General features: G+C 39.2%; 1 protein-coding gene across 2 annotated transcripts; it reads right to left on the bottom strand.

Moving 5' to 3' along the window:
- Positions 1-689: 689 nt before the first annotated feature.
- LOC129505106 (E3 ubiquitin-protein ligase TRIM34-like) lies at positions 690-21152 on the bottom strand. Of its 2 annotated transcripts, XM_055318051.1 has the most exons (8): positions 20943-21152; positions 13959-14446; positions 12996-13091; positions 11998-12228; positions 5401-5423; positions 4106-4206; positions 3773-3799; positions 690-3443 (listed from the first exon to the last, which is right to left on the bottom strand). In XM_055318051.1, exons 2-8 carry the CDS (start codon positions 14376-14378, stop codon positions 2878-2880), a joined length of 1464 nt encoding a protein of 487 aa, XP_055174026.1. In that variant the 5' UTR covers positions 14379-14446; positions 20943-21152; the 3' UTR covers positions 690-2877. The 2 variants fall into 2 exon arrangements, with proteins under 2 accessions (XP_055174026.1, XP_055174027.1); XM_055318052.1 differs by lacking the exon at positions 3773-3799.
- Between the last annotated feature and the right edge of the window lie 465 nt (positions 21153-21617).

Consider the following 21617-nt stretch of genomic DNA (forward strand, 5'->3'; position numbering starts at 1 on the left):
TATAATTCAGTTATTCTTCTGGTATCAATAACATATATGATTTCCCTTTGATAAATTTTTTCCCTTTGATAAATTTTTATTGAAGTATAATTAGCATACATCAGATTAGTTTAGGTGTACAATATAATGATTTAACATTTGTATACATTGTGAAATGTTCATTATAGTAAATCAAGTTACTATCTATCACCATACAAAGTCAAGAAATCCCCCCCCCCATGAGAATTTTCAAGATTTACTTTTGGAGCAACTTCAAATTTGCAACACAATACTTTTTACATGAAGTCACCATGCTATACATTATATCCCCGTGACTTATTTTATAACTGGAAGGCTTTACTTCTTGACCCCCTTCACACATTTTGCCTACCCCCAAACTCCTGCCTCTAGCAACCATCAATCTGATCTCTTTATCTATGAGTTTTGTGTTGTTTGCTTGTTTTATTTGTTAGTTTACATGTCTGAGTGGAATGATATGGTGTTTGTATTTCTCTCATTTATTTCACTTAGCATTACACCTTCAAGGTCCATCTATGTTGTTGAATGGCAAGATATCATTCTTTTTATGGCTGAGTATTATTCCATTGTGGTGTGTGTGTGTGTGTGTGTGTGTGTGTGTATAATATATATATATATATATATATATATATATATATATATATATATATATTACATCTTTATCCATTATTCCATTGATAGACTCTTAGGTTGTTTCCACTTTTTGACAAATACTAATCAATCTTTCACTTCTGTCTTATTCCTATGGCTTTCTTGGATTGATTTTTTATCTGTCCCCATCAATACACTTCAACTCTGTCAGCTCTTGCTTTACTCTAAGGTTTTCTCAAATGGGAAAGTATTAAAAATCCATGGGCCAAATAGATATTTCATTAGATTCCTTTCCAAGCAGAAGATATAATGAAGGCAGGGAAATACAGAGCTCTGAGAAATATTTCTTTTTCCCTGTAACTCAGAATGCAATGATCTGGAATATGCAACATACCAATATACTCAGCTCTGGTGAGAAAGTATTTATGGTAAGAGAAGTGTAAATTCAGGTATTGTGCTTGCCTAAGTTTCTAGGTATCTTGACAAGACCTGCTTTCCCCACTGATTCTTCTTGGCTGCAAATCTAATGCTTCATAAGAGAGTCCCAATATATTGACCATGGATGTAGGGTCAGTTAAGAGATTCAGAGGAAGAGAGGTGAAACAATGGATTTTTGGATCTGTGGAGGGATTGGGAAAGGAAGTACCAGACAGAGAAGAAGTTTTTGGGTAAGAAAGTTCTTTTCTTCTGAGCACTACAATCAATATCATTGTACTGTGCCTGTCACACAGTTGGACTCTGAGTTCTCCAATCCTCTACAGTTTCAACCAAATACACTGAAAAATACATCTATGCTTAATATCTTTGCATTAACCACCTATTCCACACCATCACTGTTCCCTTCCTGAAATATGTAGGCATGCAGAAATGGTATAACCACTTTGAACAAAATCTGGCAGTTTGTAAAACAAACAAACAAACAAAAACACACACACACTAAAATTCAGAAATTGAACTTTCAGCTTAGAATATCCAGAGAAGCAAAACTGAGATTCTGTTTCCTCCATAAATAATGGAGGTATTTATTCTAACAAAAGAGTACTCATACCCTACAGGTCAACACTATTAACTTTGAACATTTGTAAAAATTAAACAAAACAAACAAAAACATGAAGGCACTAGAGACTGACAAAACACTTAGAATCTACAGTGTAATAAACAAAATAAGGGACTATACTATTGAAGGACTTTCCTGGTTTTATGGCTTTTTATTTGCTCAATTGGTAGTGAGCAGGACAGTTAAAACTCAGCAGCATACAGACTTATTAGCTTGAAAAGCAAGATGAATGATTTGGGGCAATTACAACAGCAAGTAGGAGAATGCCTGTAAAAGAGAGATCCAGAGGAGGAAATCTCTAATTTTACATAAAAATCGAGCAATTCCTTGAACAACATATGTTTGAAGTGGATACAGAAGAGTCCAAATAGACCTAAAAGAACTGATCAGAATTTCAGTTGCTGCAAGATGCAGGGGAGATTTTCAAATTTGAGATCAACCAAATTAATTGCCTGAAAAATAAATATCCTTCAGAACAATAAACAGAATCCAGAGTCTTTACATCTCATTCACAATTCCCCTTGGGGAATTTAAGGTACATGTTAAAATGGTTTAACCTACAGAGAAACTAAAATAGTCCATACTCAACAACAAGGTGATCAATGGAGAACAACTTCAAGATAATGCAGATACTGCATTTAAAACAGGACTTACAACAAGGAAGATAAGCACTTCACCGTAACTATCATAACTAGGGTAAAGCCTATTAAAGAAAACATGCTTATAATAATCATCAAATAGGAAATTCCAAAAGACAAATAGAAATAGTTTTATTAATAGAAATACTAAAACTAAAAGCTTCAATCACTCAAAAAAGTAATCCTGGACTGGCTTAAGAGAAATTTAGAATCACAAAAGAAAGACTGAGTGAACTTAAAAGTAGATTAATGCAAATTATCCAATAGGAAAATAATGAACAGAGCCTCAATAATCTAAGAAAAAATAATCAAGGCTTAACACAGGCTTAACCCCACAGAATAATCAATAAAATACAATGATAACAAAACTATAAAGATACCTGAATTAAATGAGGAACAAAAGGGTAAAAGTTGTATGTTCAGTATATGGAGAAAAGCATTGCACAATTCTATGACATTCTAACATAAAAGAAGGAGAAAGGAAGGAAGAGGTGTTCAGAATGGTGAACATAAACTCAGGTGCAGATGAGCACAAGGGGTGCTACATATAAGTGGATGAGGAATCAAGAAGGTTCAGGAGCGTGGTGGGCACAGGGTGATAGGCCCGGGGCAGTTCCAAGGATTGAAGTATGGATACACAGTGTGAGAAAAGCAACATTTAGAAAATTTGTAGATGAGTGACCCGTGGTTTGTGACATTAAGAAATGATAAAATCCCGGCTTCATAGTCTAGGAAAACCCCAATACGATGGGGAGGAACAGCCATGGAAATAGTCAAGACCATGGGAAGAGATGTAGATGACTCCTCAAAGGCCTTATACTCAAATTTATTCTGTAACCCAATGACCCAGTAGCCACATTGAGGTCTGTATCTAGAGTAAACATTTTGATTATCTGTGCCTCGTCTAACACCAAGATTTGTATTATGGAAACGTTTTCTAGAGTATACCCCCAAGATCCAGGCAGTCTTCTTGGACACGTCTATTTCCCAGTAGTGTTTCCCTGAGGAGAAATATTGGGAGCCCAAGATACCATAATTACTAAGCTTAACAGGCCAAATTGGCACAGACATCACTTGTCTCTGGTCTTCTGAAAGGACAAGGCTTAGATTTAAGTTGCTTGGGTTCAGTGTGATGTCCACTGCAGAAAAAAAAAAAGAAAGAAAGAAAAGTAAGATCAGGTGACAAGTATGGGGTTGGTTTATCTGCTGACATTATAAAGAGGGAACTTGGGAAATGATTTGGTAGAACTTGTATTGATGGATTGGGGAAAGGAGTAAGACACTAGAGAATCGTATTTCATACACACACACACACATATACTAAAAAATATATATATATATATATATAGAGAGAGAATATTATATATATTAACACATGGAGCTAAGATTATGAGATCTCACTGAAATCGCAAGTTTCTGAAAGGGGATTAGAGCACAGAGATTTGAAGAACCAGTAATTTCTTCTTACCCCAGTAGCACTGGACTTGCGTTAGCTCTGAAATGATAAGAGAGTCAGTGATGCTGACTAGAAGCAAATGACTAAGCACCAATGCCTATCTCTTCTCCAGAGTAGGGCCAGCAGAGGGGAGCCCTGTGAGGCTATGAACTGGTGAATGAGAGGATGGACTAGGCATCTAGCCATTCCCCCTTAGATTTAACCACATCTCTCTCAGCAATATCCATCTTCTGTGAATACCCTCCTCCATTGTATTCTCTCTTTGAAACTATACCAGCCCCCCCACTTTAGTCACTGACACCACAGGAGTCCCACATTCACCCATCTTGTCCTGGCTCTCCTCACCTCTACACATGCGCAGCATTGTGCTCAGATCTGGAGCATGGAATATACTCTTCAGTCTTTTGGAAACAGTTTTTGGCTTCTTCAGTGTCCAGATCTCACTCCTAGGCATGACAAAAAATGTTGATCCTACTTCTCTTACCGTGTATCCTTCCAATATGACTGCCTTCCTCTCTCTTTCCATACCACTGATGCACTTGAACCCTCCTCCCTGAGAAGCTTGAGTTGGGGAGAAGGGAGAGTCCTAATGCTGAAGCCAGAAGAAATGTGCCCATGTCTACCTTCTCATCTACTATCTGTATAACCTTGGGAAGGTATTCATCTCAAACAGTTTCTTCTTCTAAAAATGGAATAGTTAATCTTTTTCTTGATACCTCATGGACATAATAGAAAATTTGATGAAATAACATGTAGGAAAAGCCTTTGCTACCTCTAAAAAATGTATGCAGTCTGTGGGAAAGTTATCACGGTGGGTCTTTCATGGAGGCCATAAATGAGTCTTCCCAGGCAGAGAGATCAGTAGTGAGGCTGCAGATGCTAGCTATGATGTGAAATCCACAGGTCTCTTTTTGAGAGCCTGTGAGCTTGTGCCCTCATCCAAAGCCTGAATCCCAGTGGTGTGACCCCACAAATAACATTTGAGATTACAGGTGCTCTGGAAAAAAAGTTAAAAACACTTGGTAGAGGAATTTAATGTTGTCAGGTAGGTTGCCAACTTAACCCACAAGAACTACTTTCCTATATAAGCTTCTAACAAGTGTGAATAGGAAGAGATTAATTATGGCACCATGGTCAATGTCACTAAGCCTGAGGCTCAGGGTTTTTGTTGTTGTTGTTGTTGTTGTTGTTTTTAATCTAAAGAGAACCTTGTAGAATGACCTGGTCTTTTATATTCTTATGCAAGCAAAGTAAATATAAAGGAGCTGCTCCTACAACCTATTTTAGGGCTTGTTGAAGACCTCCATGTGATAAGATAGGCATGGATGGAATACAGGAATGAGACAAGGACAAAGTAAAGTCGTAGAAGCCTGATAGTAAAATCCCTGATCCTTATTACCCTTACTGTCCCTAATTCTGTGAACTCTGACCACTAAATTCACCACTATAGAATGTGATCTATTCCCCATACATATGGAGCACTTAAATCCTTGTCTATGACCAACAATTTAAAATAATACTACATCCAAATTTCCCTGATTTGGAAGATTTTTTATTCCAATTGACCATCAGAACACTCATATGGCTACAATCCTTTCTTAATAACACAAAAGCACCACCCCATGGTCACCCATACATACCATTTCATGATTCCACTCATGTCCTAGAAAGAAGAGAGAAAACAAGAGTCAAGGTGTATAAATATTAGAGCAGGATTAATGAAAGATAGAATAGAAGAACACTAGAGAAAATCAGAGAAATCAAATGTGAACTATTTGACAATATCAACAAAATTGACATACCATGAAGAACAGAGAAGACAAATTATTAAAATTGGGAATGAAAGGGAACACATTACTACTGACTTTTACAAAAACTAATAGAAATATAAAACTATGAACAATTGTATGCCAACAAATTAAATAATCCATGTGAAATGGACAAATTCCTAGAAAGACAAACTATCAGTGCTAATTTAAGAAGAAATAGAAAATCTGAATACTCCTAAAACATGTAGATATTAGACTGGAAATAAAGAATTTCCTGTGAAGAAGGCAGGCCCAGATGGCTTCACTGGTGAATTTTGCTAAAGATTTAAAGTGGAAATAATAGAAATACTTCACAAATTCTTCCAAAAAAATAGAAAAGGAGGTTATAGTTCCCAACTCATTCTATGAAGCCAATACTACCCTGATGCAAAAACAAGACAAAGACATCACAAGAAGAGTGAACTACAGGCCAGTATTTCTTATGAATATAAGATGTAAACTTCTTCAACAATATACTAAAAAACTGAATCCAGCAAAATAGGAAAGATGATATATACACCATGGTCAAGTGGGATATATCCCAGAAATGCAAGTTTGGTTTAACATAAGAAAAGCAATTAACATAATTCACTGGATTAATAGAATAAAAGTAAAAACAACATGATGATTTTAATAAACACAGGGGAAAATTTTTGACAAAATTGTGTCCCAGGGATAAATCCTACTTGGTCATGGTGAATAATTTTCTTAATGTACTGTTGGATCCTATTGGCTAGTATCTTGTTGAGAATTTTTGCATCCATGTTCATCAGGGATATTGGTCTGTAATTCTCCTTTTTGGTGGGGTCTTTGTCTGGTTTTGGAATTAAGGAGATGCTGGCCTCATAGAACGAATTTGGAAGTACTCCATCTCTTTCTATCTTTCCAAACAGCTTTAGTAGAATAGGTATGGTTTCTTCTTTAAACGTTTGATAGAATTCCCCTGGGAAGCCATCTGGCCCTGGACTTTTGTGTCTTGGGAGGTTTTTGATGACTGCTGCAATTTCCTCCCTGGTTATTGGCCTGTTCAGGTTTTCTATTTCTTCCTGTTCCAGTTTTGGTAAAAATGGCCCAATGTAAAAATACTATTATAAGAACATTAAGAACAAAAGTACCTCTTATTCCCAAGGTAAATAACCTAAAATCTCATCTAATTTTTCATCCATTTTTAAGTATGGAATTTCTTTGTTAGCTCAGACTTCTGAGTCAGTGTTGAAGGTAACAACAGCATGCAAACAACAATACCTCTAGCAAACAATAGGCATATGATAAAATGATCCATCCCTATCACTACAGTGAAGATCCAGATAATAGGAAAGTTGTTATAAGAACTTTCAAGGGACAAGGTTATGAAGGGACAGCAACACAATCAATAGTATATATCTTAACATGTTGGAAAGGAACACTCAAACTCCCTAATCTAGTATAAAAGTAAGTTCCTTGGTTGGCCCGTTTGTCATTCTTTGAAGCTGTTATCTAAATGTAGGAAGTTAACCCCCCAAATTTATAATATTTATCTACTGAGCACTGTTTTTATTACAAGTAACCAGATACCAACTGAAGCTGGTATAAGTGGAACAGATGCCTGGAAAAGTGACATAAACACGAGTCTTCATGAAGGCAGTTGAAAGAGCTGTGAAGAGCTTGTGAATGAACTATAAACAAGAGAAAAGGAATAAATCTGCAAGATTTTTGTTTTTACTCATATATAATTAAAATGCCAAAAAATTCACCTTCTATAGTTCGCAATTTAGTAGGTTTTAGTTTATTTATGGGACGCCTGGGTGGCTCAGTGGTTAAGCGTCTGCCTTCGGCTCAGGGGGTGATCCTGGGATCCGGGATCAAGTCCTACATCGGGCTCCTTGCACAGTGCCTGCTTCTCCCTCTGCTGTGTTTCTGCCTCTGTGTGTGTGTTTGTGTGTGTGTGTGTCTCATGAATAAATAAATAAATAAATAAATAAAATCTTTAAATATATATATATATATTTATCATCACCACTATTTAATTCCAGAATATTTTCATTATTGCAAAAAGAAACCTTACTGTTAATAGCAATCATTTCCTATTGCCTCCTCTCCAGAGACTCTGGAAACTACTAATCTAATCTGTGTTTATGGATTTATCAATTACAACCTTCATATAAGTGGAATCATACAATAAGGGCCTTTTGTGTCTGCCTTCTTTCACTTATGTTTTCAAGGTTCATTCATGTTATAGCACCTATTAGCGTTAATTTCTTTTTTAAAGCCAAACACTATTACATTGTTTGGGTATAACACATTTTATCTATTCATTCTTCAGTTAATTTTTCCACTTTTGAGTTCTTATGAACAATGCTACCATGAACTTCTGTATACAAGCTTAGGTGTGGACCTATTTTAATTCCCAGGAATGGAACTGCTGAGCCATATGGTAACTTTAACTTTTGGAGGAACTGCCAAGCAGTTTTCCAAAATAGCTTCAACACTTTACAACTTCACTAGGAGTATATGAAAGTTCCAACTTCTACACCTCTTTGTCAGCTCTTCGTATTGTCCATTTTTTGGTGGAATTATCATTGTGGTTTTTTTTTAATTTTTATTTATTTATGATAGTCACACAGAGAGAGAGAGAGAGAAAGAGGCAGAGACACAGGCAGAGGGAGAAGCAGGCTCCATGCACCAGGAGCCCGACGTGGGATTCGATCCCGGGTCTCCAGGATCATGCCCTGGGCCAAAAGCAGGCGCCAAACCGCTGCACCACCCAGGGATCCCATCATTGTGGTTTTGATTTTACATTTCCCTGATGGCTAATAATATCAATCATGTTTTCATGAACTTATTGGCTATTTATATATCTTCTCTGGAGCAATATCTCTTCAAGTACTCTTTTTCTAAAAAAAAGATTTATTTATTTAAGACAGAGAGAGCAAGTGAGTGGGGGGGTTGGGGCAGAGGCAGAGAATCCCAAGAAGACTCCACACTGAGCATGGAGCCTGATGCAAGGTTCCATATTACGACCCATGAGATCATGAACTGAGCTGAAATCATGAGTGGGTGCTTAACCAACTGAGCCCCTAAGTCCTTTATCCATTTTTTAAACTGGGTTTTCTCTTTTTTGCTTTTTTTTTTTTAAGATTTGATTATTTGAGAGAGAGAGAGAGAGAGAGAGAGAGAGAGAGAGAGAGAGACAGAGCACAAGCTAGGAGTGAGGGAGGGGAGCAAAGGGAGAGGCCAACCCTGTGCTGAGTGCAGAGCAAGATGAGGCACTGGGTCCCAGGACCCTGAGATCATGACTTGAAGTGAAATTCAAGAGTCAGTTCATGTCTTTTGCCCATTTCAGGATTGGATTGTTTGTTTCTTTGGTGTTGAGTTTAATAAGTTCTTTATAGATCTTGGAAACCAGCCCTTTATCTGATACGTCATTTGGAAATATCTTCTTCCATTCTGTAGGTTGTTTTTTAGTTTTGTTGACTGCATCCTTTGCTGTGCAGAAGCTTTTTATCTTGATTAAGTCCCAATTATTCATTTTTGTTTTTGCTTCCCTTGCCTTCATAGATGTATCTTGCAAGACGTTGCTGTGGCCAAGTTTAAAAAGGGTGTTGCCTGTGTTCTCCTCTAGGGTTTTGATGGAATCTTGTCTCACATTTAGCTCTTTCATCCATTTTGAGTTTATCTTTGTGTATGGTGTAAGAGAGTGGTCTAGTTTCATTCTTCTGCACAGAGGAAGACATAGACATGGCCAATATGCACATGAGAAAATGCTCCGCATCATTTGCCATCAGGGAAATACAAATCCAAACTACAATGAGATACCACCTCACACCAGTGAGAATGGCGAAAATTAACAAAACAGGAAACAATAAATGTTGGAGAGGATATGGAGAAAGGGGAAGCCTCTTGCACTGTTGGTGGGAATGTGAACTGGTGCAGCCACTCTGGAAAACTGTGTGGAGGTTCCTCAAAGAGTTAAAAATAGATCTGCCCTATGACCCCGCAATTGCACTGCTGGGGATTTACCCCAAAGATGCAGTGAAACGCCGGGATACCTGCACCCCAATGTTCATAGCAGCAATGTTGACAGTAGCCAAACTGCAGAAGGAGCCTCGGTGTCCATCGAAAGATGAATGGATAAAGAAGCTGTGGTCTATGTATACAATGGAATATTACTCAGCCATTAGAAACGACAAATACCCACCATTTGCTTCAACGTGGATGTAACTGGAGGGTGTTATGCTGAGTGGAGTAAGTCAATCACAGAAGGACAAACATTATATGGTCTCATTCATTTGGGTAATATAAAAAAATAGTGAAAGGCAGCCTCGGTAGCCCAGCGGTTTAGCGCCGCCTTCAGCCCAGGGTGTGATCCTGGGTACCCGTGATCGAGTCCCACAGCGGGCTCCCTGCATGGAGCCTGCTTCTCTCTCTGCCTCTGCCTCTGTGTGTGTGTGTTTCTCATGAATAAATAAATAAAATATTTTTAAAAAATAAAAATAAAAAATAAAAAAATAGTGAAAGGGAATAAAGGGGAAAGGACAGAAAATGAGTGGAGATATCTAGTGAAGGAGATAGAACATGAGAGACTCTTAACGCTGGGAAAAGAACAAGGGGTGGTGGAAAGGGAGGGGGGAAGGAGGTTGGGGTGACTGAGTGACGGGCACTGAGGGGGGTACTTGACAGGATGAGCACTGGGCGATATGCTACATGTTGAAAATTGAACTCCAATGAAAAAATAATTTAAAGAAAAATAATAAAAATTTTAAAAAAGATAAATTCGAAAGTCAGATGCTTAACTGACTGAGCCACCCAGGCACCCTAGGTTGTCTTTTTTATTGTTGAGTTGTAAGAGGTTTTCTATATATCATGAATATTAAACCTTATCAAATGTATGATTTGAAAATATTTTCTCCCATTCTGTGAGATGTTGTTTTCACTTTCTACATGGTGTCCTTTGAAGCACAATCTTTAATTTTGATGAGCTCCAATTTACCTTATTCTTGGTTGCTAGTGTTCTTAAGTACCATATCTGTGAAGCTATTGCCTAATTCCAAGTCACAAAGATTTATACCTATGTTTTCTTCTAAGAGTCTTATAATTTTTGCACTTTCCTTACTTTTAGATTTTTTTTATCTACTTTGAGTTAATTTTTGTATATGATGTGAAGCAGGGGTCTACCTTTATATTTTGGCTTGTGGATATTGTTTTCCCAGCCCAATTTGTTGAAAACATCTATTGTAAGTTTATTAAAGTTTGTCTGGTGATATAATCAATTACAGATCCTGGTAAAAAATGCAAAGGCTGGGTGGGACACCTGGGTGGCTCAGCAGTTGAGCATCTGCCTTCAGCTCAGGGTATGATCTCGGGTCTGGGGATGGAGTCCTGCATAGGGCTCCCTTCCGGGAGCCTACTTCTCCCTCCATATCTCTGCCTCTCTCTCTCTCTATGTCTCTCACGAGTAAATAAATAAAATCTTTTAAAAAATGCAAAAGCTATTTTACTACAATGGATCTGAGAACCTAATGTTAAAATAGCACTCCAGGTGATTCTGATAGAAGAAAAAAAAAGAAGAGTTATTAACCTCTATCCCAAATTAATCTGAAAGCAAAAAAAGAAAAAGGGAACTAAAAAAAGAATAAAGAAAAAAGAAAGGACTAAAATGCAAGTATCAGAGAGAAAGGAAACAAGCCAATATGTGAAAATCAATTATCCTTCTGCTTGATAACAAGAATTTTAAAAAGTATTTTGGAAATACAGCAAAGAAAGGGAAGAAATAGACAGAAAATCAAGCAAAAAACATGAAAATTCTGGAATTCCCTTAATGACCATCATACATTATGACTCAGGATCATAGTCAAATTGTTCTCTCAAGTCTCTATAGGTTTGCACCAACATAATTTCCTGACACCAGCAACCTTTCTGACATACACATACACTCATATACACACTTGCACACAGAATCTTACCACTCAAGTATGACACTTCCTATCCATATATTTCCCATTCTCCTAAGAAAAGGCTCAATGTTCTTTCACTTTATACTTAAAAAAAATCGAAGAGGAGAAATTTATAATAATAAATACAGATTTTTTAATTAAAAAAGGATTCATTTCTTAAACCTGAAAATGCATGTATTTTCCTGTGGCTAAAATAAATGAAAAAAGTTTGACAAATGTCCAACACTGGATCACAGATAATAGGGGTATAGAGAATATCTCTGGATACCATGGATCTTCAAGTGTATTTCCTTACTTCATAAAATAATAAAGTAGGACACTCCCCTGCAATGCTTATATTAAACGGTCCATGATATTTTGAATGGATGGCAAAGAGGGGCTTCACAAAGCCAAAGGAACCTTTTAGTGTCAACACTGAGATCAGAGCCCAAAGACACAGAAATGAAAGTAAAATAAATTGTGTTTCAAGAATTCCAAATTGGGGGATTCTTCTTACCTGCAACATGTCCACTGTTGACCATTTACTGCGATGCTCCAGATCTGAAATGAGCTCTTCCACCAACTGGTTCTGCTGAGCCAGCTCAGCCTCACCCTCAGCCAAGTTATCCAGTATCCTCTTTTCCTCTTCTTCTAATTTTTGCAGAACTCTCTGCTCTTCACTGTCCAAAATGCTTCTAAGTTGATTGAATTCTGTTCTAATTCTTTGTCTCTCAGTCTGTATCTGGTACTGCAAGATTAGATAAACAAAGAGGTAAAGAATCTATCTGCCTGAAAGCCTACTGTGTAAGGGATTACGAGCCAGGAAAAGAAATATTTTTTCACTGAGTTCTAATCAAGAGGGAAATGGAGGCATGGGGTCAATTTTTGGGAAAGCTGGGTATTTTTCCTACTGTTTTCCCTTTAGTACATACCAAAAAGCAAGCCTCAGACTGTCTTTTTTTATTATTTTTTTATTGGAGTTCAATTTGCCAACATATAGCATATCACCCAGTGCTCATCCCGTCAAGTGCCCCCCTCAGTGCCAGTCACCCAGTCACCATACCAAAGCAAGCCTCAGACTGTCTTATCCAGGCCAACCCTGGGATGAAATGTAATACCTAAATGAGGTTTTAAGTTGTATGTGGCTGTACTGGACATTCACATCTCCCTGCATTACCACATTTCAAGTTTAAACCTTAGGGAAAATCTTGGTCCTTTGTCCAGAGTCCTTCACCAAAGGTATCAGAGCTTCATTGGAAAAGAGGAATGGAAGACAGAATTCTCTATCCTTCCTCACCAAAGAATCTGTCTTTATGCTCAATTCCAAATCCCTGTGTGTACTTGTAACATGTCCACTCTCCAACCCTCAATTGTAACTGAGACAGGACAAAGAATCAAATAGCTTCTGGATGCATTCGGTGTCAGGGAACAAAGAAGGGGCTTCCTTGTGATTTGGACTGAAGGTCCTGCCAAGATTCCTGTGTCAAAAACCCATCAGAAAGCATCTCTTCCTACCTTCCAGGAAGTCCTCTCTCCTTTGATATCAGTTTCCAACTTCTCAGCTTTCTGCTGCTCTTTCCTCAGCCTCGCCACAGCTGCCTGGAGATTCTCCTGTGAGAGAAAAGTCACATCAGATGACTCACATTAGGAGACATCATCAAACTATGAGGTTTTTCAGCAAAGAATGAATGGAGAAGAAATCATGCTGATCTCAGAAGAGACCAGTTAACAGAAACAGTGATTAGAATCTATGATATGAGAGAAAAGCTAAGAAGAATACATCATTTGTACCTGGGTGGTGGAAGTCACCATCCCTCACCAAGAGTAGCCTAATTCTCTCTTTTCATAGAAGATTGATCCTGCTGTAGCAAGAAAAATCCCATACTCTTACTGACACTCTTTCCACATCCAATTCACAAGGTTGGAACAGCAATCATCCTGCTGAGGGGAACTATGAGAGCCAAGTTTGTGAAAGGAATCCCTGACCCATATAACAAAAGAGAAAAAAAGGAAAACTTCTCACTCTTGGCCAAGAGTCTAGGCTCTAGATTCTATGCTCATTCTTTATTTTTTTAAGATTTATTGATTTATGTTAGAGACAGAATATGTGTGTGTTTGTTAAGTGGGGGTGGGGAAGGGGCAGAGGGAGAGAGAAAGGGGAAGAGACTCCTTGCTGAGAGCAGAGCCCCATGTGGGGCTAAATCTCATGACTCTGAGATCACAAATGAGCTGAAACCAAGAATCGGAGACTTAACTAATTGAGCCATCCAAGCCCCCCAAGGCTCACCATTTATGTAAGTGTAAGGAATACGCAGAATTGTCCTTCAGGCATTGGAAGCTTAGCATAGTATAAGAGACATACATGGAATATTAGAGGGCTCAGTATCATAGTGCCAAGGTGAGTAAAGAAGGATGGAAAGGTGAGATTTCCCACCAAGTACCATCTTCCCTCCTGTCTCCCTCCATCCTGGGCCTTACCTGATACTCCTTGACTACTTCCTCCACGAGGAATGTTTGGTGTCCCCGGTGCTCCTGAGACCGCTCACAAAGCCAACAAATGACCTTTCTATCCTCCTTACAGAAGAGCAGGAGCTTCTTTTCATGGCGCACACAGAGGTCTCTCTTCAGCAACTTTTCTGAGTTCAACTTAAACATTCTGATTCTCTCCACTATGTTGACCAGATGCTGATTATGCCATAGGTTACCGAGTGAGTATCTGACACCACACACAGGAGAGCTGCTTTCCCCTCTGGGGCTGATCTCTGCCTCCTTATTATTCACAGCGATGCAGCCTTGACCGAAGCTGTGACCACAGTCTAGACTCTGGGATTCTGTCAAAAGCTCCAGGCAGATGGGACAGGATACCTCATCCTGTATGTTCAAGATTTTTAAAGCCATAGTACGTCTTCCTTGGCTCTTCCTCTATTTGCTCCTGAGGCTCTTCTTGCTTAAAAGTTCCTAGATGGCTGGGCAGATTGAAAAGGGATAAGGTAAGATTGGCAGAAATGTAAAAGAATCATAATTGTGCAGATATTAAGGATTGGCCAAGACTGAAATGTTGAAGGACAAAAAGAAAGAGGGAAAAAAAAGAAGAAACGGCAATGAAATTCAGTGGCCTGGTAAAGCTGCTCATGCCTAAGGCTTCTTCTGCAATTGTTCTTCTTTCAGCCTGGAATGATCCTCCCCTTGATATTTGCATGACTTCCTCTTACACTTCACTCAACCCTTTCCTTAAATATTTTTTTCATCAGAAGGACCTAATATGATTACTTTATCTATAGCACAATTACTAATATACCATTTGTTGTACATTTGCCATTTTTTCTTATTATATTATACGACATATGACTTCTTTTCCTTAAATATCCTCCCCCTAAAATATAATCCCTACATAGATCAGGCACTTTGTTTTTATTCACTGCTGTATCTCTAGTACCTAGAATGCACAGGAACACAACCTTTGATTAATTTATAAAGAACCTCCTCATTTCTCCTTAGGTAATGAAATTCTTTCTTTTAATCATCCTTTCATCTTTTTGTTCCATTAATTACCTGTTTTCTAATAGATAAACGTTGGGACCACAGATATAATTTCAACATAAGAAATGCTTACCTCTAAATATGCCTGTCCCATATAGAACCCTTCCATTCTTTCATATTCACTCCCAGAGACACTCACAGAAATAGCAAAGGCCACAATAGGGAAGGAATTTTATCACTAAGAATTATAGAACCTATTTATTCTTTATATGAAAGTCCTTGAGAAATGAATACTTTATTGAACTGTTTAAATTGAATGAAGTAGCTTATAAAATTATTTCATTCACTAAGTTGAATTAGGGTGAATACAATGTCTTCAGGATCCTCATTCAGACGTCTGGTAGGTGTGATAAACACTACCACTCAGAGGTCCATGTTTTGGAAGAACTAATAATTTGCCAAATAGGAGAATGTCAAAGATAACCCCCTTGCATAAGTAAGGGTTTAACTAAAAGGTGTGAGAAGGGATATGGAATGAGAAAGAGGAAAAACACATTCTAGAGAAAAGAATTCACATGTATGAATGCCCTGCTGATGGAAAATACAACACGTACAGGTTTTAAAATGCCCATATGCCTGGTGTGCCGAGATTTGCTAAGCTTTTGGCATTGATGTGCCTGTAGAGACCAAAAGAGTGACACTTCCTAAATGATGTAAAAGAGACAGTCTCTCTCCAAAAAGCAGGGATCAGTGATAGGAATTGTAGGACAGGCTGCTGGAGGGAATACAGAGAAGCAGATGAAGCTGAGAGAGAAGGTAAGAGAAAAGAGACAAGATTGGGAGTTGGGTTGGATATATAACAAAAAAAAAAAGTCATCATCAAGCTTACATCCTTTCTCCCATAAAAAGGGATACTGGCATTACCTTCTTCTAGTACTTTGATTTATTTTTATTATTTTTCATAAGTACAGACCTCTGCTTCCACAAGTGGGTTGTTACTCTTATAATGAAATATTTGCTGGTAGGGTCTTGGAAGCTCCTCTCATGGCTCTTACAAGGTAATCAATCTATTGCCCCAAGACTTACCTAAGCCATGTTAGTTTCATACATACCACCTGGTCTTGTTCTCTAACAAGTAACCTCTTGAAGGGGATAAAGTACCTTCCATATCACTGTGTGGACCCTCATGACTGACATGAGACAGTCATGATGCTATGCTGTATCTCCTGTCCTGTATGCCCCAGATAAGCTACCTGAACCTGACTGGTTTACGACCTGCTAAATCACATGAATGGGAATAGTAACCCAAACCTAAAACTATTGGTGGTAGTCAGTCAGAAGGCATATCACAGAGTGGTAATGTGGTGACACTGCTGATTCTCAGAACCTGGGTTCCTTATGGACAAGAAACTGTGAGGCAAAAAAAAGGGAAGATCTCAGTAGATATTAATGTTATGATACCTGTTTTAAATAATTGAATTCTATCCCCCATATCGATATCACTTGTGTGAATGTGATATTTTTTGGAAATAAAGTCTTTGCCAATGTAATCAAGTTAAGATGAGGTAATACTGGAATAGGGTGGGCTCTAAATCCAGTGACAAGTGTCCTTTAAGAAGAAGAAAGGGAACATTGCATACAGGGAAGAAAGGCCATGTGACAATGGTGGCCGACCCTGGAGCAATGCAACAGCAAGGCAAGGGACACCAAGGATTTCATGAAACCACTAACCAGAAGCTAGGAGAGAAACATGAAACAAGATTCTCCCTTATTACCTAGAGAAGAAACCGACTCTGCCAACATCTTGACTTTGGACTTGTTTCCTGAACTGTGGAAGAATAAATTCCTGTTTTAACCCATAATTTATTATAAAACCTTAGGAAGCTAACACAGTTGAAATAAAAGAAAGAACTCAGCTGTGTAACAAACTATAATCTTCCCTTTCCCCTAAAAAGAGAAAAATAGGGGCATGATGGAAGCTGTATTAAGATAAAGTTAGGTCTAGAAATATGTCACTTCTCCAATCACCCATGAAGTGAACCTGGTGAAAAATAAAGCTGAATGTGGGCTGGCCAATGTTATCTAGCCAATGGTACAGATACTGAAAATTGTCCAAAGGCCATATGTTATTAGCTCCTAGTTACAATGACTTTGGTCAGATCAGGCTTTAATGACTAGCAAGACCAGGGGTTTACACAACATGATAATATCCACTTCTGCTTACAACTGAAGCTATAAGCCAACCATAGGGATGGGGTTCTCTGTTATCTATTCAGTGTCCAACCAATGCTGAGAAACAACTAAAGTCTATAGGGGAGTGGACCATGAACTCTACCACGGGGTTATAAACCTCAGGTTCACAGTGGGGCTACAAGAAATTGATGTCAAATTAGCTGCCACCACACTGGCCACAGAAGGAAGATGGTATAAAGGAGTCAGTCCCCCACACATAGGTATTGACCCCACCAAAGTCCAAGAGTGACCTGAGAGTCCAGCAGTGGTCAGGAAGATAGGAAGGGAATACAAGTAATATCTGCCTGATGGAAGTCCCAGGTCAGCTGGCTGTCACAAGTGTCAGATGATTATATCCTATACTTGAGTCTTCTCCTAACACCTGGACTCATGATAATGCAACTCTATGCCTCTCTGAAGGTCACATAGTAAAATAAGCATCTCCAGGAAGTGGTGTGCAGGAAAGGATGTTCTGTGAATTTTCAAACAGCATCCTAGCCACTTTTCTTGGTTTCATGGGCCAGAAACTTCCAGTGGGGGAAGTAGGACCTATTTTTGACATGAAGAGACCTGGGGAACTCAGAAATGTTGTGGTTTCCCTCCCCATAACTCTATATTGGGAGTTCCTGCTTCAGAAACTCCTTAGAATTCAGGACTAAATTTGCATTCCCCCTCTTAACCCCCCATACATGACGCTTTCTCAAAGAGCTCAAGCTGTCTGGCAAATATATTTTTAAAAAGTAATATTTTTAACAAGTCAATTAAAAAAAGTCATTCTGTAACAGGACCACTTTTATTAAATTGTTCCTAGTCTCATTAGTTCATCAGAGGATGCTAAGAATGTTTTCTTCAAACTAGTTCCAATCATTTCCACTACCATCATCCTGTCAGGAGCCATATGTCTTCCTGCATGGATTCTGGGAAACTATTCTCCCTGAAACTATCACTGCCCTTCCTCAGTTTGCTACCATCTCTGTTCTTACATCATTGAGTAGAGTGTTCCTCAAAGCAAGTACCAGTCCTGTCACCCTTACTTGGCTCAAATACATGTCATCCAGCATGAGGCAGTCATCATCCCCACCCTCTAGTCAGGGCCACATTATATACTTCCTCCTCGGAGAACACAGGCAACACCCTTTTTGAACTCGGCCACAGTAACTTCTTGCAAGGTACATCCACGAAGGCAAAAGAAACAAAAGCAAAAATGAACTATTGGGACTTCATCAAGATAAGAAGCTTTTGCACAGCAAAGGATACAGTCAACACAACTAAAAGACAATCTACAGAATGGGAGAAGATATTTGCAAATGACGTATCAGATAAAGGGCTAGTTTCCAAGATCTATAAAGAACCTATTAAACTCAACACCATAGAAACAAACAATCCAATCATGAAATGGGCAAAACACATGAAGAGAAATGTCACAGAGGAAGACATAGACATGGCCAACACGCACATGAGAAAATGCTCTGCATCACTTGCCATCAGGGAAATACAAATCAAAACCACAATGAGATACCACCTCACACCAGTGAGAATGGGGAAAATTAACAAGGCAGGAAACCACAAATGTTGGAGAGGATGCGGAGAAAAGGGAACCCTCTTACACTGTTGGTGGGAATGTGAACTGGTGCAGCCACTCTGGAAAACTGGAGGTTCCTCAAAGAGTTAAAAATAGACCTGACCTATGACCCAGCAATTGCACTGTTGGGGATTTACCCCCAAAGATTCAGATGCAATGAAACGCCGGGACACCTGCACCCCGATGTTTCTAGCAGCAATGTCCACAATAGCCAAACTGTGGAAGGAGCCTCGGTGTCCATCGAAAGATGAATGGATAAAGAAGATGTGGTTTATGTATACGACGGAATATTCCTCAGCCATTAGAAACGACAAATACCCACCATTTGCTTCAACGTGGATGGAACTGGAGGGTATTATGCTGAGTGAAGTAAGTCAATCAGAGAAGGACAAACAGTATTTGTTCTCATTCATTTGGGGAATATGAATAATAGTGAAAGGGAATATAAGGGAAGGGAGAAGAAATGTGTGGGAAATATCAGAAAGGGAGACAGAACATGAAGACTCCTAACTCTGGGAAATGAACTAGGGGTGGTGGAAGGGGAGGAGGGCGGAGGGTGGGGGTGAATGGGTGACAGGCACTGAAGGGGACACTTGACGGGATGAGCACTGGGTTTTATTCTGTATGTTGGTAAATTGAACACCAATAAAAAATTAATTTATTAAAATAATAATAATAAATATATATATACCTCCTCCTCCTGCCTCTAACACCTGAGGCCACCCCCTTCTCTTCTCCCTGCTTATTCTGCCCCAGCCCACACTGACCTCCTTTCAATCTTGGTAGAAAACCCATACTAAAGCCTTTAAATCCCTTACATTCTTAAGATTCTACTCAAATATTTCCTCATAATGAGGCCTTTATGAAAACTACTTACAGTTACGAGGCCTTTATCAGGTCACTGTATTTGACACTTACAAACTGTTACCCCATAATATTAGTCACCTTCTTGTATACATATCCATTATTTGTTTGTGTACAATCTCTCCCCAACTAGACCATAAGGTCTTATTATGTATTTAACATTTAGTGCATGTTGAATGCCTATTCATTGCACTTTTTTTAAATCAGCAGCTTTAGTTCCTATGAATAAATTGTTTAAATAAAGAAAGAAATAATAAATCTGTTTTTTTCCTATGTGCTGGGCTTTGTTTTGGACCGTGTAGCACAATTAGTATCTGAGCAGAAAGGCACCCTATCCAGGAGTAAACCATAGACTCCGGGGAGACCGGAGAACAGGATGGAATGGGCATGTGTCAGAAGGTATATAATAAATCCATCACTGTGTATGACCCCTTTTGAGCAATAATCAACCCGTGTTAATTAGTTCTGAATGAAGAAAAATAGTAAAGAATTGAGGTAACCATGCAAAGGTGTGTGTACAGAGGAAGAATGATGAAGAAAAAGCCCTAAGGCAGGTAAGGATGGGTCAGTGGGCTACTGGAAGCAAGAGTACTTGGGCCTATTCTGGAAAGTTGCAAGGATACTCCTGAGATTGGCACTCCCAAGAACTCAGGGTGACAGGGGGCCACAGAGACAGGTGGCAGGCACATCACTCCACAGACCAGCAGCTAAGGAGATGTCAGCAAGGCCATAGACAGCCTCTTGGCTGGTTTGCCAGAGAGGAATGAGAGAATCAGCTTCAATATTACCCCGGTCATGCCCCCCAAACTCCATTCTGTCTCATGCTCCACTCTAGGAGCTTGGGCTTTCAAACATTTGGAACACAAGGACCTCTTTTGCCAGCTTTTTGTCAAGCAGGTAGATGTGGGCAGAAGAGAAAATACTTTCTGTTCATCTTTGAGAAAGAGAGACCGAGAGCAAGAGAGGAAAAGGACCCAAATCTCTTCAGCCAGTTAGATAATTCAAACTAGAGAATAGAAAGGGGATGAGGATGGACACCGGCTGGAGAAAGAAGGGCCCCTCCAGGAAAGAAACAATGCCCTCCACCTCTTGGGCGTTCCTTTCTCTCTAGGCCATCTTCTCCAGAGTCAAGGCCACCATCTGTCTGCATTCAGACCAGGAAGTTGGCAAGCTGACTTTGATTCCCCTCAGAGCAAGTCTGGGCCACACAATAAACTCACATAACTTGGTATAGTACCTTCTTTCTAGCTTCTCCTACCCTCTCCGTCTCCACACACAGACCCTCGTTAACTTCCCCAACGCACCTGTAGGCCCCAGCAGAGAAGTCTTGACTCCCGATTTAAGTGGTGAAGAACAGCCAGGGCAGGCGTCGGCAGCATTTCCTCACCAAACAAGTGCTGGGTCTGCGTAGTTCCTCCTGAGCTGCTGGCTTGGAAATGAAAGTGAAATCCTTAGAGCCCAAAGGAAGATGACAGGGGAAGGAACTTCTAGGCCCAACAGGCAGCAGTCCTGTAGAGCCACTGGAAGAAAAATGCTTTAACTCAGTGGTTCTGAAGTGGGGGAGGCCAGGGCTTGTCCCAAGGGATGTTTGGCAAAATCTGAGGACAAATTTGGTGGTCATACCTGGGGGGTGCTACTGCCATCTAGTGGGTAGAAGCTAGGAGTACGGCTAACTGTTCTACAGTGCACAGGACGGCTCCCACAGCAAGGAATTATCCAGTCCAAAATGTAAATGGTTCTGGGAAAATTGGACATCCACATGCAGAAGAATGAAACTAGACCACTCTCTTTCACCATACACAAAGAAAAACTCAAAATGGATGAAAGATCTAAATGTGAGACAAGATTCCATCAAAATCCTAGAGGAGAACACAGGCAACACCCTTTTTGAACTTGGCCACAGTAACTTCTTGCAAGATACATCCACGAAGGCAAAAGAAACAAAAGCAAAAATGAACTATTGGGACTTCATCAAGATA

The sequence above is a fragment of the Nyctereutes procyonoides genome, unplaced genomic scaffold (assembly GCF_905146905.1).
Source record: "Nyctereutes procyonoides isolate TBG_1078 unplaced genomic scaffold, NYPRO_anot_genome, whole genome shotgun sequence".
NCBI lineage: Eukaryota > Metazoa > Chordata > Mammalia > Carnivora > Canidae > Nyctereutes > Nyctereutes procyonoides.

Coding starts and splice junctions, on each gene's coding strand:
- LOC129505106 (XM_055318051.1), bottom strand. CDS start 14,378: ATGGCTTTAAAAATCTTGAACATACAGGATGAGGTATCCTGTCCCATC. Junction 4,207..5,400: donor ATGAGTGGAATCATGAAATG/GTATGTATGGGT, acceptor TGTCATGCCTAG/GAGTGAGATCTGGACACTGA. Junction 3,444..3,772: donor GCAAGTCCAGTGCTACTGGG/GTAAGAAGAAAT, acceptor TTTTTTCTGCAG/TGGACATCACACTGAACCCA.